At 40.7% G+C, this 25,775-nt stretch overlaps 2 protein-coding genes across 2 annotated transcripts in view; both read right to left on the bottom strand.

Moving 5' to 3' along the window:
• Nucleotides 1-25,775, bottom strand: part of LOC125902109 (receptor-type tyrosine-protein phosphatase N2-like) — a 294,836-nt gene that overhangs the window by 225,966 nt on the left and 43,095 nt on the right. Inside the window, exons 3-4 of the mRNA XM_049598248.1 lie at nt 18,622-18,735; nt 934-1,048 (exon numbers count right to left, since the gene is read on the bottom strand). Coding sequence (XP_049454205.1) covers nt 934-1,048; nt 18,622-18,735 — 229 coding nt within the window. The remainder of the gene's footprint in view (nt 1-933; nt 1,049-18,621; nt 18,736-25,775) is intronic.
• Nucleotides 12,074-14,436, bottom strand: LOC125902104 (tripartite motif-containing protein 16-like). The gene has a single exon (XM_049598243.1). The coding sequence runs from the start codon at nt 14,264-14,266 to the stop codon at nt 12,584-12,586; it is 1,683 nt and encodes a 560-aa protein (XP_049454200.1). The 5' UTR covers nt 14,267-14,436; the 3' UTR covers nt 12,074-12,583.

Below are 25,775 nucleotides of genomic sequence, written 5' to 3'. Positions count from 1 at the left end.
TATATCCCTCATATAAAATCTGGAGGTTGGAGTGTTGCTCTGCTCTCAACAGTATGTTCTTTTTTTTTTTTGTTGTTGTTGTTGTTGTACTATATTCTGTGTTACCCTTAGGACATGTGGTTTAGGGTTTAGAATGAGATAGCAGCTTCGGATCATAGGGTTTAAGCTCAGGTGAATAACAACAGATAAGGCCAACAGATGTTGCTGATGATGTTGTTGAAAGATGGTTTTATTGATTTACTTATGGATTTAATGGATATATTGTATGTGTATATTGCAACTATGCTGTACAACATTCTGTTACCGCCAATCCACTTGAAAATAAAAAAAAAACAAAAAAAAAAAAAAACAGTCTGTTGTTGTTTTTTGTTCTGAAATAGTTGTGCAACCCTGTTCGGTGAAGGTGCAGATGTTCCTCTACATCATCAGTTAAGAAGAAATTCAGTAAGAGCTGGATGGCTATTACCATCTGGTAACAACCCTGCCTAGATTAAGAGTACCATCTGCAATGGAACTGCAACAAGAATGTATGATTTAGGAAAATATCCGTATGGATTATGTATGGATCTTAGGGTACTGTAAGTGTTTGGTGGAAATGTGGCTAATGTTACCAAGGTGACCACTGTACCTCTGAAAACACGGGGTTAAACCTAAAGTTACCTTGCTTACCTCATATTAAAGGCCTCATGTACACCAACAAAACATTTGAACATGGCTCTTAGTTTTGACTTAACCTGGGGATAGGGTGGCTAACTTGTTAGGTTTAAAATAAGTCTGTCTTTATTGTTGTAAACCTGTCCAACTTGCATTAGACCCACCAAAGAGCAACATAAGGCTCCCCTAACACTCATGGACCATATTGGGGCAGTGGCACATCTCAACAGAACCCAATGGCCCAGAGCTACTGATGGGTAAACTGGGTAAACATCTGACCTGCTGTCAGGGTTGTAGACAGCTCCATTCTGCTGTGACCTGAAGGGAATCCTCCTCAATTTGGATAACTCCTTGGACAGAAACTGCTGGGTGGTGTCATCTTCCCAGGTCAAACCTACAGACAGAAACACAGAGAACCTTTAGAACCACACCACAGAGGAGGAAAGTCTATACCTGCCTGTCTCAAATGGAAAAGAACGTATTCTCAATTGAACTACACTGCAGTGAAGTTCTCAAAAAGTGAGTTTTACACCTGAAAAAAGTCCAGCTGAGATGCAGTAAGTAGGAAAGAAGGGCGAGAAATTGCTGAGCGTGCTGTAATTTCCCTAAACTCATTAGGTCACTCATTAGCAGAGGAGACAAGGCAACAGCAGCACGTCCTCAGAGACTCTGGTGAGCGGCTGGCTGTTTCAGTGACTAAGCAGAAAGCATTTCTCTCTCCTCCTCCTGCCACACTTCAGTTGTACGGGCTTGATGAGCTAATTGGAAATTCACTGTACCTGAAACTGTTAACCAGCACAGTTCAGAGTGAGTGCTCTCTGGTATTTGTATCACCAACACTTGCATGCAGCAACTACTGTTAAAGCTGAATGGATAACACTCGCTCCACTTTGTGTCACCTGATTCATCTTAAATGCACCGAGCTTCATTGGTTGCATTGTGCATCAATCGTCCTCACTTGATATAACTACCATATTCTGTATCACTGACAAAAACTATTTGTCTTCTCTGCTGAAACAAGTGCACAAGAGGACAGATTGATGAGCAGTTTGGGCATTTGTGTCTCTTTTCTTCTGGGTAACATTTTTATTACCTAGCTGTCAAACTGTTTCAGCACCAATGTCAGCCAGACACTCCTGTGCATTTACTGGCAAATGAAGAGTAACAGTATCAGTAACAAAGCAAAAAAAAAAAAACATCTCTCCTGCATTTCAGCAAGTATACAAAAGGACAAGTTTGATGAGCTGCTTGGGCATTCACGTCTGTTTCTTATGCTTAACATGCAGCCAAACACAGCTTTTTGGCATCAGAACAGAGCAGCAGGCGCCAACACCAGATGGGGTAGCGGAACAAAATGTTACCGGAAATATGGCTGCGCCGCGCAAAGCACAACATGAACCGAAGCATTTGGCAGATGAGCGATGACATTCCTGAAAGATTTGAGTAATACAGACTGCAGCTCCAGATGTGATGCCACAAGATGTGGGTCCAGAGCAGAGGACGCACTCGTAAAATGAGAAGGAGAACACCACCGCTGTCAGCTGTAAGGCCTGTATCTCACGTTCTCACAAGGTAAGGAGATTCCACATATAACACATGAAACTTTTCAGGGGCTTTAAAATCAAGTTAACTCATTATATTGTCTAGCATATACATCTTGTTGACATATATGATGTACTGTTTTAGTATGAGGTGCCCCATCCTGTATATTTAGTGCTATAAGCTGCTGTGTGAATGTTTTAATTTGCTACTGTCAAAACCTGCAGGTCCGAATTAACTCCAACATGTTAGCATAAATAAAGTAAATACACAAATATTATTATGGGAACAGATATTAAAAGTTTCTCAGTTTGTCTGACAGGAGCATGTAATCCTCCTTCACCTGGACTGAAAACATAAACGTCACTAGAACTGGAGTTACAAGGTTGCACAGCTTAACATGGTCATATGTGTTTGCACAAAGCTGTTTTGGGAATAGTTTCAAGTCAAACTATGATATCAGAATGAATATTAAACATAATTGTCCTCAAAGGGAGAAACAAGTTTCCGTAAGATATGTCATGCAGAATTTTTCTGAAAATCAATGGAGAGACTCAAAAAGAAATAATCCCTCTAAATCATCACACCTGAAAGTGTGTGCTGGTGTTTTTTTTTAACTGCAGAGACTCTGGCCTCTGCCTGTCTTTTCTTAATTTCCTATTTTTTTATGTGTGCGGGACATTTATTGGCGTGTACCCTCACAGTGCTCAGGTGAGGTTGAGGCTTTATAAAAAACAGCAGGCATCCAAGAGACACAGTGCAGGACGAACGCAAATACAGCAAGGCGATATGCCAAACAAGTGAATCTGGAGTTGGTTTTTACTTTCACTTTCGCTGGTGAGCGTGTTTACAAAAACCAACCAATAATCATGCATAATATACCAGCAGTGGGATTCGCCAGAAGACTCACAATACGATATTATCACGATACTTAGGTTGTGATACGATATTACTGCTATATGCTAAGTATTGCGATATGATATACTGCAATATATTGCGATTTATTCATTTTTTTTTCCAACTGCAGATTATTTCCCCAAAGGAAAACTTTGTGAACATCAATTTTACCACGCAAGATAAAGTTTTCAGTCTGTTCATCTGATGTTTATCTGGTTCAGCGGCTAATGCTATCTCTGGATGGTGGAGTGTAAGGTGAGAGAGAAAGATTGATACTTGGTGTCCGTGTATCAATACAACATCGCCACACAAAATATAAATTTAAAGCGTGTTCAGACTGAATGCAAAGCAAATTTTGGAAGTAGAGACTTGGCAATGCAGAGGCAAGAGAGAATGAAAATTTGCCCAGAGGAACATGAAATGAAGCAGAAAACACATTTGCTTGAGTTTAAAATGTTTCAGTTTGAGGGAAAATTCAAGTTTATCTGGAGGCTTTAAAAATCCGTAACAAGAGAAACTAGAGATTAATAGCAGAAAGAAGTAGAGCTCTGAGTTCAGTCAAAGTCTACGCTGTCACACAAACACACACACAGATACCCTGCAAGCACATGTCCAACATTCATTTTCTGTTATCTCTGTTTTGGTCCCCACCCTTCCCTCCTAAGAGAGATATCCAGCTCTTTATCTGCTAAATACTCCACTATGTTCAGCATGTGTTAAACTGCATCTGTCTGCAGTTTGCTGCTCAGCAGGTAGTGTGCGGCTGCATGCTGTGGCCGAAAATGACACTATAAGAGCTGTCCAGTGAACAGGAGCGGTAAAGTTGTGAGCCGGACAGCTAAACAATGAGCTGAGACTCCCTCGGAGTCCTGCATTGGGTCAGGTACTAGGTGACCTGCAAGAAAGGTGATTATCAGGAGGTAAATACTGCCCAAATAGAAAACAAAAAATAAAGAAATGGTTAATGTCTTCATCTCTTCAACCTCCACTACACAATGTTAATGTAGATATATTTCTGTCAGGAGTCTGAGTCCTCCTGAACGAGACACTACCGCTGCCGACATCTCATTATACTGCTGATGGTGGACCAACAATAATACATTCTCTAACAACTACATCTACACTTCTGCACTAATTAAATCAGCTCGAGTCATTACAGAGCGTTTCAGTACCAGGACACCTTCTTTAGACCCCATGCAAAATGAATTACGACACCAACTGCCACGAATCAGGCACAAGCCTCACTTTAACAGCTGCGTTGCGTGTCAGGCCAGCTTTTGCCATCAAAGAGCCATAAAACGGAGCCTTTAATGGCAGCCATAGTGGCTGAGAAAACGGGCGTTAGCGGCGGGTGAACAGACGGCATCTGACACGACAGGTTAATAAACGTTGGAGCCCCTGCCAAGATATTCAGAGTGACTCTACGCTTCTCACAGACTGAAACCACCCCGGAAATGTGGGCAGGAGGCTGCCGGCTAGTTGAGGTGATGCTTCCACATCTCAACAGCTGACTAAATGAGGTACAAAAGGGCTGAAGACACCAGATGTATTAAGAGCCAAGGCTGGCATTTTTAACCAGAAGGACCAAAAGCAAATGAGTTTCAGTTCCTAGATGGACAAAAAAATGTGAGCAGACAACAGTGAGGAGGTCAGAGGTCGAAGCATTCGCACCTTGAAAAAGTATTCACAAAACTGTTTCGGAAAAGTTCCAGCTCCCTTCACATTTTCTTTCTTTATTCCCCTTTGGATACAGTAGTTTTTTGTTCTTCCCTTTGTATATTTTGACTAAATTATGCTTTTGTGCTTGACAATCACCAACGGCCGTATTCACTTAGAGTCACAGTAATTACAACCGTGGGCAAAATCATAACGGGCACAGCTTTCATCAGTTTTAACGCTTGATTATCAAGACCACTTATGCAAATCTAATTTCCAAAACCTGAAGTGCAACCCACAGTCACGGCAGTGTCACTCAGCAAGGTGAGAGAGCACATTGAGTCGTGACAAATCCTGACACCTTAACAACAAATCAAGTTGTTTGTCCTCTGAATCTACCCATACAGTAGGCCCACTCCAAAAATAAATGAAATGAGCAGCCGCACAGTGGTGACGGGTGTTTTTGGCTTGTCAGATACATTTGTTTTTTTGTGTGTTTTTTGGGTTTGCTTAAAATGCAGCATTTAATCTGACCGGTCAAAGGGTACAGGGTCCTGCCTTCAATTTCCAGCATAGCTCTGTGTGACGGCCACATCTGCCTAGTGCTGTTGTTTGCTGCTGCTGCTGCTGGAGGGACATCCTGACAGGTTGGAACAAAAGATGCACCCCATAAAGCAGAACTCTTAAATACAGGAAGTGGCCAATAAGAATGTACCAAGTAGTCGTCACATTATGCATCATTGTGATTTCTAGTTCAGAGATTTTGTTTATTTCTTTAGACTAGATTGGTGCTTTTGTTTTGGTTAATGGCTATAACATTCATAATGGGACTAACTGTCCTGTTTCTTTGGTCCTAGTTTATGAAAGAAGTGTAGTTTAAGTGTTAGTGCTTATCTTTGTGTTACCCCTTTATTTCCAGCACATTCTCACTCTGACCTATCACATATTGACATTTCGGTCATGGACTTTCCACATCCACATGCGATGTGAAAGGTACCCTGGGAGCGTTGGTTGTGGACATTATGGGACACCGTGTCAAGCCTGTTACATGCATTGTGTTCTTTCAAGATTCACATCTGTTTTCACAGGAAATTTAGCGTTTGCATACAGTCTCTTTAAAAATAAACTCACTACGTTGGTACAACACCAGGAATTGTCTTTTTTTTTCCTCCTTAAACAACAAATGCACGTGATTGGGTTTAGGCAAAAAACACATGGTTAGGTTTAGGAAAAAAGAACAGGGTTTGGCTTCAGAATCTTTCTGGACACGAACACGGTTGGTGTTTGTGGGACCTATCCACCCCAGTCAGACTTTTGCCACCTTATCTTTCATTCTTGTCCTATCGCTTTTCCCCCCTGATGCCGCCAAGCGCCGTTAAAATATAACGGCAACCGGCTGCATATCATGTCGACGTTAAAGGACGCCTTTTTTCGTTGGTTTCTGATGCCATAAGTCACTGCCCAAGCGCCAGATTTTGACGACTTCAGAGTGAAACTGGGCTCTTATTTCAAACAGCAAGTATAGATGTTCCCCTTTGTGTTAACATATGTAAAAGGAAGCCTTGTGAGCATAAACCTCAGGCTTTAGGCCATTTTGAATACTCTGTTTCCAACATTTTGATTTTCTACAGTGGAAAGTGCAGTGACCAAACCCAACTAACGAAGGTAATGAATACTAGCCCATCAGAGGGAGAGCAGAGTGAGTCATGCCTTCGCTATACTGCTAATCTTGAACTCCCTTCCTGGAGGGCTAAAATGTAGCGTTCAGACAGAGGGTGAATACAGGTGTTCCAGCACGGACACTATAATGAAAATACAGTGTTTTTCAAACATGCATGTACAAGCATGTAGACATGTTCTCGTAAAACCCAAAACATAAGTATGAATGTTCCGTTTAGTTTATTGTTTAATGGGCCCATAACTTTGTTACGTTTTTTTGTAGTTCATAATTTTTTAAGCTAAATTAAACACTCTTTTTGACTTGTCGTGCCTGCCAGCTGGGTCCCTCACACTTTGTTCGACGGAACATTATGATTTGACCCTTGTAATTTGTCGCTCAGTATTTTTTCAATCATTTTAAAGTTTCCTCACTGATATCAGATATTAATGTTAATGTTTTGATTACCTTTAAGTCTTTCTATCAGAGCTAGTACAGCATTACTGTTGGACTTGCTGAGTTCTGTTTTAGGCAGTTTGAGCCGCTGACAACATGGCTATTAAAGCAAATGCTTACCCTTGAAAAACCTCCCATGGACTTTTTGTGAACATTGAACAACTAATCTACAGTTTGGATTTACTCTTTGACCAAATACTTAACTGTAATTTTACCAAAATCCTATTCGCAATGTATTATGTTACTTCGTTCTAAGTAAGTAACTTAAATGGAAAAAAAAAGGAGCTTATCAGACCTCTGTTGCCTGCTTCTCATATCTGCTCACTTCTAACAATATCCATTGGAAGACAATGCTGTTTAGTTTATTTTTAAAATGTTGAATGTCTTGAGCACAACAAACAAAATTACACCCTTATTGTACTGAGGAGGAGGCAGAAATCTAATGGGTGGAGATCTCACAGCCTGGACAATAAAACCATAACTACAGGTATTGCTTTTGGTGAGCTGACCCTCTGAGAAACAGTTTTTGTAGATCAATCATTGTTGCAGAGAAGCCACACAGACACCTAATAATATCAAAACACAACAGATCGCCGCTTTAAAGACCCTCAAAGGTGTTGGAGGGAGGTCAAGTAGGGTTTCAGTGTTGTGCACCAACTGGAGAGGAGCGTCGTCGCTGTGGACTAATAGCAGCTCTGACCTTGACTTTTTTAAATGGCTTCACACCTGCAGGGCATTTAGTTTGCTGTGAGAGTAGGAGGAGGCTCCAGTGTGTTTGTTAATGTGTGTGTGGGCGAATGGAGGAGGGAGGGAATGCAATCCAACAGCTGTCTGAAAAATGTAAGCTATTAGAGAGAGAGCCAACAGATTCTCTTATTTTATGATTATTCCAGTTTATTACAATTTGGATCTTACTTTTTGCAGTTTGGGCCATTAATAACAATAAAAAGTTTATTGCTAAGATCTGGCAACACAAAGAGATCCCCAAAAATGAGTCTGACAAGACAAGAACCACAAGCAGTCAGTCAGCAAGACCAACTCCAGATTTGCCAAAGTTAATTTGAGAAAAAAAAACAGATACTAACTGTAAATCACAGCCCGAACTACAAACCTTTTTGACCCACTGTGCTTACCATAGCCTTGTCAGCCAAGTCAAGAAGAAATTATTATCATGGGACTTACAGCCTAGACAATTAGTTAGTCATTTATTAGTAGCCGAACAGCAAATTAATTGGCAACCATGCTGATAACTAGTCAGAATGCATAATAACTAACATTTGTTGTTTGTTGTTTTTTCATGTTTGTCTTTGGGTTACAGACGGTTGGATGGACCAAAAAATTTAAAGACATAACCTTCAGCTTTAAGAATCTGTAAATTCAGGAAATGTTGTAGTCTAAACTATTAAGCAATCAATAAAAAAATAAAGCGAAGATTCATCGATAGTGAAAATAACCATTAGTTGTCGCCCTAAAGTAAATGTAGAATATGTAGAGTGTAGAGTGGTTTCGATAATCTGGGCAAACTGTTAACTTTTTACAACTAGGCTGTTTGTATTTCCTGCCCTGTCTGAACTTGTTGTAAACTTTAGACCTTAGAAATTAAATGATGGACGACGATACAAAAGGATCCATGTTGTTATTACAGGCATGAAAATTGGTCAGGGGCGAAAAAGGTGAGAAAGATACAAGACCCGGCACCTGCTAGGGGGTCCCGGGGTTATGCTCCTCGATTGTTTTTTTGGTGGAAAAATGAGCTTCCAAATGCTCATATCTGATTTCTTTTAGATTTACTCTAGTGGTGGTCACACGCAGAATTTTAAGATTGCACAAAAACAAAAGTATGAATGTATAATTAAGTGCAAATAAAGTATCTTTACATGTTCACATATGCTGTATAAGAGACGAGACCAGGGGCGGACTGGGACACAAATTCAACCCGGGACATTCAGGCACACCAGCCCACACACCATCCCACAAGTTTCTACCTATAATCCTTTATGCTTGTACACACTACACAAACGCTGTCCTCAGAATCAACTGCATAAGAAAATCAGCAGTTATTGTTTAATTCCAGACTATAAAATAAATGCAATAATGAATTGGCCACAAATGGTGATGTGCTTATTGTTTAACTTAAAATAAGAGCATATGACTCTCTCCTAATGCATCTAACTTTATGCACAATATAATTGTCTGCCCTTTTAGTCAACTTATTAATACAACAAAAAAATCCCACTTAATACTACTAAAAATGTTTTCCTCCAGCTCAAATGTAATGCATAGTAGGTTATGCCTTCACATTGCACCTGTCATATTTCTGGTCTCATCCTCCTCCTCATCACGACTGGGGTTAGTCTGTCCCTCAGCTTCATTGTCCTTGGGACTGGGAGCACCACCTAACGTTAATTGCGTGCATCCACAGGAAAAAAGCAAGCACATATTTTCTTTTAGTACACGTTTAAATTATAATGACTTAATGCAATACCTAGTAGGCTAGTTGGCCTCTTGAAACAGACACCTAGAAGAAATATGCAATTTGCCAAAGCCAACCTTGCACATTACACACTCACGAACATTAGCTAACGTTAATACACCTGCTATAATTGCACTGTCGGCTCCAGCTCCATCTCTGTCGTTAGCAACACCAGCAGCCTCGGCCCACCAACCAACGCCGCAGCCGGTTGGTTATTTTGGAGCACTTTGCTGCCTCTTCTTGTAATGATGTAAGTTTTTTTATTTGAGTTCTTTCTGCACCACCCTTTCTTTGTTTTACCGGCTTGTTTTCTGTCAAACTAGCCTGGTCTGCTATGAGTAATGACTGATGACTGAGGCTGAGCCAATCAGATTTCAAGAAAAACGAGAGCCTCTTTCTTATTGGAGGAGGCTGCTCTTATCTCCGCCTTCAAACAGAAAAACACAAGATTGACACCTACGTCCCGATCCCCCCCCTCTTTAGTATGATATCTAATGAATAAGTGACCCACAAATTATATTACATACTTAACATAAAGTTATGTACTTAATGTAAAATTACTAGGGTTAGGTTTAGAAAGTTTAGATATTGATGATGTGCCTTACAATAACTCAGAGTTTACTTGGTTTCACATGGTTCTGATTCCGAACACCGATCTCCTTGGGAAAGTCCTGTGTTGTTTGACCCATCCTCCACCTCAACCTGCCTCCTTACATGGACTATACATAAAATACTGGCTCATGATTACATGGGTTATTTACGATTTCTGGTGCAATACTTTTTGTAAGTATTCGTACGAACAGTGCATGAGAACAGCCTGACAGTAGGCTATATATTTAGAAAGAAAGAAAGAAAGAAAGAAAGAAAGAAAGAAAGGTTGATGAGAATATATGCTTATGTGTGTGTTTATAATAGAAAAAGATAAGGAGAGAGCAAACTGTGTTATCTTTTCAGTGGACTGGCAGGGCCTGAAATGCAGATGCTTCAGTGTCTTTAGAGTTTTGTCCTCCCTAATGGCTTCTGCAGACAGCCGGGGCCAAACATCTCATTTGCATAATTCATTTCACTTCAGAGCGCCTGACAAATGCCTCCAAACTCCTCGCCTCTCTGTGAAATCTGAATATTTCTCCAGCTCTCCCGCCGAGTGCCGATTCGGCGAATTAAACCAGAGGAGCAGTTTTGTTGTTTCGTTTTGTGTGTGTGTGTGTGTGTGTGTGTGTCTGTGTGTTTTCTTTTACAGAGGGTAAGGGAAGAAGGGAACCAAATCAGCCTCAAAAGAAAAATGGTGGGAAAAAGGCAAGAAAGAAATTATTCACAAAATGAGTGTTGTACTTTTTTGACACGATTCTGTCTTCACCGGCGCAGGCACGGAAAGCTAAACTCTAGAGAGTAACAGACTGGTTTTTCCTGTCCTGTCGTTCAAAGCAAAGCTGCATGATGAAAGCGCTTGAAATACTCACAGATGCCCAGTGGGCTGTTACACAGGTGTCTGCCTCCCTCTAGTGGTACAATACAACAACAGCAGCTTCCCACACCAGAGCAAGGGACAAGCAGCAACTGAGTCATTTCCACAGGGGTTATAAAAAGTGTATATTAAAATAAAATCTCAACAATATTTCACAATGATTCAAGTCTTGGCGCTCAGTTTGATTGTTCATACTTTAGTTTTTCTGTATTAACCATGTACATATACCTATACCTTAGATCTGGTACTGTACTTAAATGCAACATGTATGTACGACATGCATCCCACTTAGACTGTTCCCTGCTGTTAACCTGTTAAATATTTTCACAATTCATACTGTTAAACTGATTTTGGCATGGTATATACTGTAGATAAGTTGGATTTGCACCTTATTTGCATTTTATTGTTACTGAATCTTGGACTTTTTATTGTTGTAAGTAGGTGATGTGCAGTAAGAAATTAACAGTGCACAAGTAGACAAAGGCAGTTTAAAAAACAGTAAATCATTGGTAGATCACTGGTTCAATTTGTGACTCATTCCGTACGTACTCATTTTTAGTGGCCAAACACTGTTCAAACCCTGAAAACTCTGGATTCACAGTACACATATGATACTGTCAGACAGGGTCAATGGTGAAAGGTGGAATAAGATGTTTTTTCTGATCTCCGATAAGGTGAAATAAAAGGAATAAAAGATCTAATTTAAAGCACTGGAAAACTCAGTTTTTGGTGGGGCTGGAGTTCAGAGAAACTGGATTGTCTCAGTGATGTACAGTGGTGGACAGTAACAATGTACAGTTACTTAAGTAATATACTTAAGTGCAGTGAGTATTGTGTGTTTGTGTTGTTTTTCATAAACTTACTACTTTGACTCCACTACATTTGAAAGACAGTTAATGTATTTTTGACTTCACTACATTTCTATGAAGGCTCTCGTGACTCGTTACATTCGCTTGAAGTCAACGAATGTTTGGTTGTTTTTTTTTTCTTTTCAAAAATGCACACATCCATGAACTGTGATCATGCAGGTCTGCTTGTCGTTTGTTTGACTGTGTGGTGTTACCGTACCTCTATCTCAAGCATGTGCTACACAGATTAGGCAGGTAAAAGTTTTCTGTTTTTGTTCTTGTAGCTTTTTTTTTGCTATGAATATACAAAACAAGCTTTGTTCATTCTTAGCAATCATTTTATTTATATTTGTAATGCTTTTTCAGACATCCAATTGCTAAATCCTTGTAATAGACATTTGTTCACTACATGTTCACTTCACCCACACAATAAATCAACTAAACATCTCACCTCTTCCTCATTGATTAAGATAGCACTAATTCTATTTACACTGCAATTCCTTATTGAAAAGATAATGTAGGGATAATGTTACAGGAGGACAACACAGCTAATTTTATAGCAATCAAATGAGCAGTAATTTCAGGCATTAGGATATGCATAAAAATACAATAGCTATGAAATGACACCACAGTATATGTCTAAGCATGTTCAACTTGTCTGTGTTGCAGATTGGCTGCAGTAGTGATTACACCAATATAGATGTCTCTTTAGTGAGCCACAGTGCTGCACTGTTAACATAAGCAGTAATTGCCACCACAGCTGTGACTGCCACCTACAGAAACACGAACAGAAAATACAATGACGACACTGGGTTTGAGTGACAGTTGATATTTGGGACACACTATGCATGAACACCAAATTAATAAGTGCTTAGCAACACAGCAGAATAAAATACAGAAAAAAAAATCTAGCCCACTGCCACTTGAAAAAATCCTGTCTACTTTAGCTCACGCAGCTCAGCATTGTCTCCTCTAGAATAATGAAGAGCAAGTCCAGCATAGAGAGGCTGAGTGAATGTGGTCTGGACTCTGTGGAGGAGAGTCATGGTTTTATCCACTTTGTAAAAGGACAGAATACCTGCCTTATGATCCAGGAACACTCCTATCACTTTGTTGCCCCATTGACATGTACCCGATACTGGAGTACTAATAGCGTTATGTTTGAATTCATATTCAGCAAAACAACATAACGCCCAAGACTTGTCATTTTCTCCAAATGTACATTCATTATAGGCCCCTGATCTGCTCATATCCTTGTATGCAACAGCTATTGTGACTAGTGCATCCCACTCCACCTCCCAGTAACAACGTCCAGTCAGACTCTCTCTACTCAGGACCTGCCAATGATTAGTGAATCCAGCTGAGGGGTCAGAATGTGATAAGAATAAGTTCCCTGGAAAAGTTGTTACTTTACGGTTCCTCTTAGATAACAGCATCAAGTAGCTCTTTGAATTTGGATCTAGTGTGAGGTGACACGCATACTGTAAGAATTCCTCTCTGGTTCTCAGTTGTTGCGACAGTAAGGCATCCACCTCAGTCACTGTCCGTAAAAGCTTTGGCCACCTCTTATTCAGAACGTCCTGTAGATTATCTCTGACCTCTGACACAGCCGCTGTCACATCCTCAAAGTACTGCAGAGGACGGCTTTTGCTGCTGGGCAACTCTGTAGATTCACTGAGTGGTGACAGTGAGGAGTAGTTGTGTAGAAACTGGGTGTGATCCTCTGTGTGTGAGAGCTTCATCAGCTCAGCATCTTTCCTCTTCAGCTCAGTGATCTCCTGCTCCAGCTTCTTCTTAAATTCATTGACTCGACTCACTTCAGTTTTCTGCTGGGATCTGACCTGCTGCTTCACATCAGCGCTTTTTTTCTTGATGAAATGGATCAGCTCAGTGAAGATCTTCTCACTGTCCTTCACTGCTTTATTAGCAAAACGATTGATAGCCTCCACCTCCGGTTGAAGCAGCTTCATAACTTTCTTACTGTCATGAATCCTTAGCTGGATGTTTTGTCGACTCACCTCCAGCTCTCTCTGCCTCTCAGTCCTCTCTGCTGCAGCTGAGACTGTGTCGTGGCCTTTATGTTCATCCACAGAGCACAGATAACAGATACACTGCTGATCAGTACGGCAGAACATCTTCATCACCTCATCATGACGAGAGCAGATGTTCTCCTGGAACTTGTTGGAGGGGTCCACCAGCTTGTGTTTCTTTAACTGAGCTACATCATAATGAGGCTGAAGGTGCTGCTCACAGTAAGAGACGACACACACCAGACAGGACTTGAGAGCTTTCAGTTTCCTCCCAGTGCAGACATCACAGGCCACATCTTCAGGTCCAGCATAGCAGTGATCAGCAGGAGCAGCTTGGAGTCCAGTCTTCTTCAGTTCCTCCACTAAATCTGCTAACATTGTGTTTTTCGTCAGGACAGGCCTCGGTGTGAAGGTCTGCCTGCACTGAGGGCAGCTGTGGACTTTCTTCACGTCCTCTCCATCCCAGTGGGTTTTAATACAGTTCATGCAGTAGCTGTGTCCACAGGGAATAGTCACCGGATCCTTCAGTAGATCCAGACAGATCGAACAGCAGAATTTCTCATGGTCCACTTGAACTCCTTGCTGCGCCATTTCACTTTCACCTGACAGCAAACGCCTGAAAGTTTCACTTCCTCAAAACAGGTCTGTGTTCGGATTCAAGCAACACTCTCTCTTTCTCGCTCTTTTCCTTAACTCTCACTTCCTGATGTGCTCTGAATGAGAATCATCAGCATATATTACCATGTTGGATACATCCATCGAGAAACTGTCAGATCTGTGAAGGGGAGGAAACAAAGAAATACGTGTGTTGAGAAGAGGGAGGAGTTATCAGGCTGTGGCTCATTTCAGGAAGAGGAAGGTTCTAGAGTGACAATGTGACTGCGTGCTGGGCTCGCCCTGTTCCAAAGTCCATCCTGACAGACTCACAGACTTTTCCAATAAGTTTTTAGGGCTTCGGGGCAACCCCACTGTGAAAATAGAAAGTGCTTGAGGGCTATGGAGTTAGATCAGTTTCAGTATTAATGAATACACACAGTATTTATGGATTTATATGCAGTATAAATGACTTTCTCCACATAAATGTTTTTCAATGTACACAATACACGTGAAAATTACAGACCAGGGTGTGGTTTGATTAAATGTTATGTTGTCATAAACTCTGTGTTAAAGGCCACATCACTATCTTAGCAAGAAATCCTAACTCAAACATATTTTTTAATGTATAATGGGAGAGTTATCACTTGCCTGTGGGGAGCAGCTACCAGACTCCGTGTTGAGGTTGACCTGGTAGTAGATGTAACACCGTAGATATTGACAGTAGATGCCACATTTGGGCTTGTGAGATGCGTAACTACCGCCACCACCTTGCAGTTGTTCTCATGCGTTAAAATAGTAGAAAATGCTAAACTTTTGTGCTGCTTTTGGATGTGCTGACGTGTGAAGTGCCAAAACTAAGCAACAGGGAAAAACATTTCACAGCTGAGTGAGGCGGAATGTATACTTCTGCACTGAATCAACGCTGTAGGCCCTGTGTCAATGTAGAGCCTACACCATAGCCTGACGTATACCTTCCCAGAAATGTAACTTAGGCTGACCAAACGTCCTCTTTTGCCCGGACATGTCCACTTTTCACGTCCCGTCCGGGGTGTCCGGGGGGGTTTTATAAACTGATGACAATGTCCGGTTTTCCGTGTGTTTATGTGTGTGTTAGAGTGCGGCACGGGCAGCATATTTCTGTCCGAACCCGAACCGAGACCGACATTATTTAATGACCAAAGCACTGAGTTTGTGTCACAGAGTGGTTTCAGGCTATTTAACAGGCCGGTCGTGCGCCATGAGTGCTCAGCTGCGGAGAGGGAGACCTCCGTGTTTGAGACGGGAGCGGGAGGCGGGAGGTCCGACGCTTCTAGCGAGAGGAGAGGGAGAAATAAAACAAAATAAGATAAAATAGGAAAAACCTGTCTCCCTCTTTTATTTTATTTTCAGCGTTTAATCAAGGCGGAGGCGGGCGGCTGGAGGTCCGAGACTTCCAGCGAGGAGAGAGGTAGAAACAAACAGCCAATGTGTGTCTGTGTGTGTTATGTTCAGGTGTTGTCACGTAAATAACAGTGCCCAAGCAATAAACAGGACAGACAATAGGATTTTATTTATTTTTACACTACATTTTCACTGAAAGCTGACCGAATCCGACCCGAGCCCGAATACAATTTATAGCTACATTTCTGACCAAACCCAGACCGACCCGTCGGGTACCGTCGGGCTCGGATCGCCACACTCTAGTGTGTGTATGTGTCCCCTATTGGAGCCTATCTGAATTTCTGTCTTTGAGAGATATTATTTTGTAATATAACTGAATTTTCTATCCATACATATAAATTTTAAATACATTAAAATTATAAAGCATCTTTGAGTAAACTGCGAGTATCATTTAAGTAGGCTATGTCGTGGCCGGACCGAGTGTCCTCTTTTTTTGGAAATCAAAATATGGTCATCCTAATGTAACTACACATTGCGGCGACACAGACCTCCTGTCTGTTTTTGTGAGATGAAACCATTTCCCTCAGTGGAGACAAAGCTTTTATTTACTTTAATTTCACAGATAAGAAACAATAAATTGTGAAGACAATAAAGCAGCCACTAAAATAGCATTTTAAGTCTTGTGTGTGATTTATCCTTTGAGGATTTATACTTCGGGATTTATCCTGGCTTCATATGAGCAGAGGAAATCTCCACTCGCAACTAGGCTAATTTATACAATTTATACAATGTAAAATGCCATAGGCTGGCGCTAATAACGTTAGCATGTTGCATTTGTTTGGAAAACGTGTTTAGTATAAGACAGTTGTTTTGTCAGTGAACCTTGTGAGCTGTAATGGAGCCTAATTTTGTAACGTTACCTTTGTTAAATGTTGCTGTTGTCCCCGGCTTCATATGAGAAGAGGAAAAGTTCGCTAGCTGCTAGGCTAATTTATACAAGGTAAAATGCCAAAGGCTTGTGCTAAAACCATTAGTATGTTGTATTTGTGGCGAAAATGTGTCCAGCAAAAGACAAGTGCTTTGTCTGTTAATGCTGGGGGTTGTAGTGAAGCTGATTTGTGTACTTGTGTTTGAAATGGTCTCTATTTAAGTTGTTGTGTAGAGGTGGAGGAAGAAATCAATACAGCATAGTACTGTGAATTTGACTGAGAAGTGAAAACTTTATCTTAATAGATAAAACGAATGAAGTCTTCCTTTGGGGAAGTAATTAGCAGTTGAAAAAAGGTAATAAATCACACTAAATTAGCAATAAATGTCACTGCAATACTTAGCATTTCGCAAAATGTTTAAAATTGCAGTAAGACTGTTCTGTGACTTTAGTTTTGTGATAATATCATATTGTGAGGCCTCTTTTGATTCCGATCACTAATATTGTGTATTTTGTACATATCTCTTGATGTATCAATCACATTAAACAACCCTTGAATCTACACTTACATGATTGGCTGAAAGGGAAGGAGACATCTGATTTAAAATATTTTTGTGTGGAACATAAATACATTTGTGGGAAAAAATCGTATGTTGTATGATTGCAATGGATGAATTTCACTGACCTGGAGGCTTAGAACCCATCCAACGCAAAACAGCGGCAAATTTTAAGAGGCTAATTTTTTGGTATTTTTAAAAGTCCTTTGTCTCTTCCTTTTACCCTCATTTGATTTTGAGACCCAGACAGACACAGATACCATGAAATGAAACAAAGGTACATGTTTGGATCTAAAGTTTGTTATAGGCACACACAGCTCCAAGCTTTTTCGCCACACCTCACTGTTGCCACATTAATTTAGAAATGCCAGCACAAATCTGCTCCATAGGTTTCCAGTTATACTGTCCAGTTATTAAAAGTTAATCCACACCTGCCAATGGGGACGGGCAGTATCACAGTATTACATGTACACCAGGGTATTTAGAAATCCGAACCGTATGATTTTAAATACTGTCAAAAATACAGACACTCCTGTTTCTATCAAACACATACAGAAATGTTGTATTAAGGATACTGTATGTAGTGTTTACAACACACCACCAGAGGTCAGTCTCTGCTAGAGGAACAGGCAGCTGAGCGGACAGACATGGCGACTGGGGATAACATTACATGACTGTACACCAGGGTATTTAGAAATCCGAACCGTATGATTTTAAATACTGTCAAAAATACAGACACTCCTGTTTCTATCAAACACATACAGAAATGTTGTATTAAGGATACTGTATGTAGTGTTTACAACACACCACCAGAGGTCAGTCTCTGCTAGAGGAACAGGCAGCTGAGCGGACAGACATGGCGACTGGGGATAACATTACATGACTGTAAACCATCGGCCAGCAACAGTCGAAAGTAGCGAGACAGGAGTAGAACACACATACCCGCGTATACCACATACCCCAGGTGAATTTCAGGATGGTATGAAGATATGAAAAAAATAGATATCGCCATAGTCTACATGCAAGCCAATCAGAATTGAAAATTGTTAGTGGCCATGGTATTTATAAAAACATGTAACCCAAGCAGCACTTAATGATGACTCACTTCAAAAACAAAGAAACAACAACAACAAAAAACAAACAAACAAACAAACAAAAAAAACACTATAAAAGCTTGTAGCACCAAACATGCTCTTTGGAATAAATGCACTTACTATTTACATGTCACATCTCACACAGCTTACACGGACTTATTGGAAGTTGCTTTGGACAAAATTGTATTGACAAAAAAATCAACAAACTGTATAACCCAGAGCTTATTAGTTGCACATCATCTGCGTATGAACAGAATTTGAAGGGGACACAGTTCACAGACAGGCTCTGGCATGTCATGTACGTTTGCTTTTGTGTATGTATGGAATGAGAACTGTGTACCTGTGTGTGTGTGTGTGTGTGTGTGTGTGTGTGTGTGTGTGTGTGTGTACCTCTGTTAGAGAGCTTCTCCAGCAGCGTCCTGAAGTGTTGCACTACAGACGGGGAAACATCGTAGGTGTAGACCTCCTTCACTGGAACAGGGTGACACCTCCCAAACAAATCATCTGTCAACACACAAACACTTTAATTAGAGAATTAAACTCACATTTAGATTTTACATTTCACACAAAGATCAATCTTTCATGCTCAGTTATTCCACACTAACTCTATTAACTTCACTTTAACATCCATACAACCACGAATCAGGAATTTGTTTTGGTACAGCTTGGTAGGTGGTAGGGGATGAAACCACCTGTTAAAGGTTAGAGAAAGCTGGTGGTCAAGGTAACATTAAAAGCTACTAACAGCCACACAGTAATGCTCTACATGATCACACCAGCATTTCTGTGAGCAATCGTTTGCACTAAAATAAATTGATATGGATGGAATTGCATAAGTCAAACACATTCTCGTGGGTGCTGGTCTCCACCAGGGCTATCCCTCGTCGCAGATCCTGTTTGTGATTTTCATGAACAGGATTTCGAAGCACAGCCAGGGGTAAGGAAGGGTCCGGTTTGGGGATCTCAGAACTGCATCTCTGCTTTTCACAAATAATGTGGTTCTGTTGGCTTCACCACACCGTGACCTCCAGCATGCACTGGGGCAGTTTGCAGTCAAGTGTGAAGTGGTTGGGATGAGAGTCAGCACCTCCAAATCTAAGGCCACGGTTCTCTGCCGGAAACCTGTGGATTGTCCTCTCAGGGTTGGGGGAGAGTTACTGCCTCAGCTGAGGGAGTTCAAATATCTCGGGGTCTTGTTCACGAGTGAGGGTAGAATGGAGCGTGAGATGGATCGGTGGGTCGGTGCAGCTTCTGCAGTGATGCGGGTGCTGCACTGGTCCTTCGTATTGAAGTGGGAACTGAGCCAGAAGGCAAAGCTTTCGATTTACTGGTCCATCTACGTCCCAACCTTCACCTATGGTCATGAGCTCTGGGTAGTGACCGAAAGAATGCAGCTGAAATTAGTTCCCTCCATGGAGTAGCTGGGCTCAGTCTTCGAGATAGGATAAGGAGCTCGGACATCTGGAGCTCAGAGTAGAGCCGCTGCTTCTTCACGTCAAAAGGGGTCAGATGAGGTGGATTGGGCATCTGATCAGGATGCCTCCTGGGCACCTCCCGCTAGAGGTGTTTCGGGCATGTCCCAGTGGGACAGACCCAGCAAGTTCTGGGTCTATCCCAATCCTGGGGCAGACCCAGAACACACTGGAGGGATTACATATCTCATCTGGCCTGGGAACGCCTTGGGGTCCCCCAGGAGGAGCTGGAAAGTGTTGCTGGGAAGAGGGCTGTCTGGGGTGCTTTGCTTGTCCTCTGCCGCTGAGACCCAGTCCCGGATAAGCGGATGAAAATGGATGGATGGATGGAACTGTTTGAATGGAATGGTTTTCTACAAACATTCAACCTAGATGTACCTTTTGTACCTTGTACCAAATATGGATATGGATTGTATTACTTTTACTAAGGATGCACTAATTTATCTATTTATCTTTTATCTTTATTTACATTAGAATCTTCCAATATCTGCATTTTTGATTGGTAATCAAATGATAATAATGATTGATAATGGTAAATAAGATGACATTCACCAACGACAGTGGCCGATGGTTTGCTGTTGTGTCAAGTCAATTTTGCGCAGGCTAAAAAGCAGGACAAAACAAAACGAGTTAGGGATTAACAGAGATCTTCATCTGGAGGCTTTGGGATGAAAGGACGCAGTAAACTTATTATTGGCATGTCAGGGAACACGCCCTATTTTTCTCTGGTAATGCTACATTGTGAGCAACAAATCCATGCTGACATCAGCAGGAGGAGAGCTACTTAACATTAGCTGTTAGCAGCAGGCAGAGATACCAGCTAACGTAGGTTCCATTGAATCACACAGCATTCAAGCTCTATTCTGTAAAAATGAGTACTGAGTGAAGATAAATTGTAATGTTATCATAATATGTCAAATGTAAACTTATAAATTTTTGTTTTTGGTGAGAAACTTGAACAAAAACAGTTGTTTGAAGAAGAAATTGTTAATGTTGTCACAGTAAAAAAAATTTAATATAGATTTGAATTTGGAGATATTAGAGAGGACATTATATATAGTAGATGTGATTATCTTTGTAAAACTTTTTTTAATGTGAAAGAAAATTGTTTTATAAAATTGTACAGTTGAATCAGTTATTTTTTTTTATAATAAAGAATTCTTTGTTTCACTGGCACAAAATAGGGAATAAATACCAATATAAACCCAAAAAAACCGACAACAGCAAAAAACACTGGTTTCAGCTACGGGCCAAAGTGTTATTTTAAACAGCTTAATCAGCCAAGAATTTCACAGATGGTGCATCCCTAATTATTACCAATATTACCAATATCACCCTGGATTTACCTGATTAGTGACTGCATTTTCTAAATAAAACGTCTCATTTTTAAAAAAAAAAAAAAAAAAAAAAAAAGCTAAAACAAACAGGAAACTCTCCAACTTCAGGCAGCGTCAGATCCAAATCTCTCTTCTGGCATCAATTGTCATTTTATTAACCAAACATAGATCCGATGACACAAAATGTGACTTCTCACTCAGTCATACTTCCTTCTAAAAAATGACACACAGTGGGCAGTGTTAATGTGAGCTGTAGGAGAGCCAGCGAGAGACTGTCTCAGGAAATAAAGACGTGGGTTGAGAAAATGTCGAGAAAGATGAATCATAGAAAGAGATATAAACAGGAACATTATACTCATCACTACCTGTTGAACAGAATAATATGTGATCATGTGGTGAGGTGACTTTTTTGTTATGTATAAAACTTTCAACGGGGTCAAATGTGATGGCTGACATAAACGTTTATCTTCTCTGCACGTCACTCTGCATTTGATTTACATATGTAACTGCTGCCTTCCATTTATTTGAATCAACTACAGCTGCTCGTTTTTGTTTCATTTTTCTATAATGCTGCCATGAGTAGCCTGGGGCCCTGCAGATACATAAACATAGACCTCACCTGCTCACACCCTACTGCTCAGGAGAGTGTGGTCTGGATAGGTGGGAGAGTGTGTGTTACCTATCATGTTTGTGAGTCTTTTTTTTTTAAGTCTGTAAGAGGGAAAGAGCCATAGGACAGAGTGTGAGAACCAAAACACCGAAGCAAGCGATATAGCCATTTTATACCACCTGGAGCAAGCCGTGATACATTGAGCATAATCAATATCTCCCACCATCATAAAATGTCTTCAATAAATGTAATAAACTATTGATGTTGAAGCACAAGGCTATCAGAAACATGGTGAATTTACGTGCTATTTAAAAGAAGTAAATCACAATGTGTAGGCCAGCACAAGCCAGTACCCTGCTGCGTACTTCGGGCATCAAACAGCCCAGCCTCCTCCAGCCCTTTTCACAACTTTTAACTCTAAAGGGAACATCCACCTAACAATGGAATTCACCTCACATCTGCCTGCAGTCTCAGACAGTACGATCAATACCTGGAGTTGTTTTAGTGGTAGTGGCAGAATTTATTGATCTCCAGTAGCAGTGGAGAGAATGAAACTCTGAGCACTTTGATTGATGATTCTGAGATTCTGTAAACATGCCGCATGACATACAAAGCAAAACATTTCTCTTTTGTTTTGTCTCTCCTTCAAAAATATCCACCTAGTGGATGAGGCAAGGTTGAGATGCCAACAAACTGAGTTGGTGATAAGCCAGCTTTCTCTGTAAATGTCACAGTGTCAAGAATTTATTTTCAGTGTGCCAATGTCCCCTTTTATTTACACAAAATGTTTCTATTAACCAGAGTTAAAGGGTAACTTTGGTATTTTTCAACCTGGACCCCATTAAGAGACTGATGGGAACAACAATTGACACGCATTACATACATAGCGAGAGGGCTGCAGTGTGACCACTCGGGCATATGTGCACCGTCAAATTACATCCACAAAACTAATGCTTGTTTTGCCACTGACGGGCTCAGACTGTCATTATAAGTGTCTGACAACAGAATGGAAAGGTCACCTACTGAGACAGACTATTATGTTAACGAGTAAGATCCTTTTCATTTTTACTAGAAACAGCCAATAAATCGCCAAACCCCCCAGGCTCCATTTAAATAAATAGTATTTTTACCATGGACAGAAACAATACATTTTCACATCTAACTGGGTAAATTACAGGTTTATGTTAACCAACCAGAGTTAATGACTGGTGAAACAGTGGAAAGACAAAACAGGGATAAGAGCAGGCATCAGCTTGGGAGACAAAGCTTTGGCCAGCAGCCGACAGTGGTCTGTAGCAGCAGGGAGTGAGGCGCAGGACACACTGTGATTCGAGGATCTAAATAATGTTAACTACAAAAACATGAACTAGAAGCTGCAGACATAAGGCTTCGGCTCCGGTTAGCAGCAGGAGAAACTACTAGCAACATTTTCTCTCCATCTCTGAAACACGATAATAGCGTATTTTTTGTTGTTTATCCTCTCTTTAAGACTCTCTTTTGATAAGTCTGTCTTCTTTTTTTGGTTGCTTTGTTGTGTATGCAGTTGTTGCCAGTGCTAGAATAGCAACTTTCTCTGCAGGATTCTAGCGGTCTACAGAGAGACAGTTAGAGCTACAGGCTACAATGAGGCTAAAAACAGAGTTCAGATGACGTTTTTCCAAACAACTTTTTAAGTCGGGGCTTCAGGACACTTGGATCACTACGGACGAGCAGTATGATATCAGGGTTCAACGCTAAGGTTTTTTTTTTCACTTGCCCGGTCGGGCAAGTTGGTCAGAGATCTACTGGGTTGAAAAATACCAAAGTTATGACTGGATGCATAGCCCCACGATGATACAAATTTACCTCCAGCTCAATGGAAACACTGTGTCTTCATTCAACCACTTCACTCAGAAGCATGTTTTTACCTCAATAATGAAAAGGTTGTCTTTGGGGTAAGTAATAGAATAGAATTACTGTGAGTGTCTCGGGAAATAATTGGCCAAGCCTGTCTCCTACAACAATTTTTTGTAGACACAATACACCTACAATAGTTTTACCAGTGAAGACCTCTCACCGCATATTTGCATGTATAGATGTGTGTGCGTGTACATGGGAGAGTGTGCATGTTGCATAATGACACTTCTAAATGGTAATTCAGGCCTCTTGTCTATAAATAGCCTCTGCGTCACAGTGGCCGTCTCAATCAAACTGCAAGCTCCATTTAGCAGGCAGCTAAGGATGACCAGCGGCTGGTCGGTACAGCTGTAATTAGTCTCAAATGTTTCACTGAGTGCATTTCTGTTGTTTATAATGAGATGGAAGAGTGAGATGTACTGTGGGTGTGTGAGGAAGAGTGAGAGATGTGAGGAAGACGGGAGAGAGGCTTAAAGAAAAGGAGAGCTGGATTTTTTTAAGTGTATTACTGTATATTAGGTCTGGTAATCGTCACGTTTACACAAACTTTCTTAATATTAAAAAAAAATTTTATGCTTGCCTCAAGCTTTATTTTGTTGCTGCATAAACTATATGAAACAAAGACAAATGGTATAGTCAATGCCCTGATATGATAAAATACCTCACTGGAAACATTTACAGTGCTTTTGGACTTCCTTATATGTTAAAACTTTTTCCCATGTATTATATAACCAGCGTTATGTTTAATTGGCAACTACTGTCATTGTGTCCTTAATTTTAAGATTGCATAAAATTCTTTTCAGATGGGAATGTTACTATAGAGGAAAACAAACAAAGTACAGAGACCAAGAAACAAATGTGTTCATTTGTTGTTCAAAACCTCACAAGGCTGAGAGGGAAGGTTATTTTAAGTCTCCTCCTTCACTTCATTTAATGCACTTACACTTCTGTATCTTCCAGGAGCTTCATCCGAATCATTGCTCAGAATTAAACCCATTGAGAGCTACAGGATCAAGGCCAGGATTAAAATTTGATGGGCCCACAGTGGGCCCAGACATCATAAATGTGGCTGTTCCTTAACAAGACTTCATGGGTTAAAGCTATGTCTTGCACTCTGCTGAAGTGCCCTTGAGCAAGAGAGAGGAATAAATGTTGCTGAGCTTTAAATTTTAAGATGCAAATTCATCTAATGGTCATTGGATGGTGGTTAGGGGACACTAAAGATGTATCCAAGGGGCGCACCCTATTATTTTCCCCAACAAATCCGTGTTGAAATCATAGAAACAGTGGCGTCTGACAGTGAGCCCCTCCACTGGGAGTGAAACTTGTGTTTTGGGTGCTATTATCACACTGCCTATGATGTGTCTGTGTTAATGCTCTGGTGTTCTGCGTAGAAAAATGCCTGCTTGCCCACTTGCTCTCATCCCCGACTCTCTAAAACTCTGCGGACACCATCACCTACCATTAAAGGTGGCAGTGTTAGCGGCACGTCAAAGACATTCCAGTATGCAATAACCTTATATTTTTAGCTTAATTAAATGTACCCAAATTTACCAAAAGTATGGGATATTACAACAGACATTCTTGTAATCTTACTCTGCAACATCATTTGTGACGGCAAATGCTGTGTTGATTAATTTCAATGATGGCCCAATGATATTTTACTGTCCAGGGGATGTGCCGTGTTAAAAAAATATTCACAACCTTCTGCGCATATATCTCATCTCACTACACTGCAGTTCCTGGGGACTCACTACACTACAGGTCCTGGGGATTCACTACACTGAAAACCTATCAACATTACAGACTACTTTTTTTGTGATCTGTACAGTCATTAGTTTGTCACACAAGATATTAGGGCTTTTAGGGTGTTAGACCCAGAAGTGTATCAATACACCAGTCAATTTAAATGGTTTCCACTAAGCAAGCACAGATCCAACATTTTACTCTCTCGATAAAGATTCTAATACCTCAAACTCAGAATCTGCCAATACCAATTTCCAATTCAATTCCAGTGTTCTCTTTTCTCAAATTAAAAAATCTGAATACCTGAATTACTGTGGGGTGATAGATAGTTGGATTGTTGGCATGAAAATCTCATTATGAAGTGACTGTTAACATGTCATGTTGTAAAGTCCATTGGCCAGAGATATCAAGAGATTCAAAGCAACCACAACGCGAAATGTGTGCCTCCTTGATATTGTTAGAATATTTAGGGGTTATTTTGCA

Source organism: Epinephelus fuscoguttatus, linkage group LG15 (assembly GCF_011397635.1).
Source record: "Epinephelus fuscoguttatus linkage group LG15, E.fuscoguttatus.final_Chr_v1".
In the NCBI taxonomy this organism is placed as follows: domain Eukaryota; kingdom Metazoa; phylum Chordata; class Actinopteri; order Perciformes; family Serranidae; genus Epinephelus; species Epinephelus fuscoguttatus.
The sequence above is the reverse complement of the archived record's forward strand: the minus strand, read 5'-3'. Positions and strand labels throughout refer to the sequence as shown.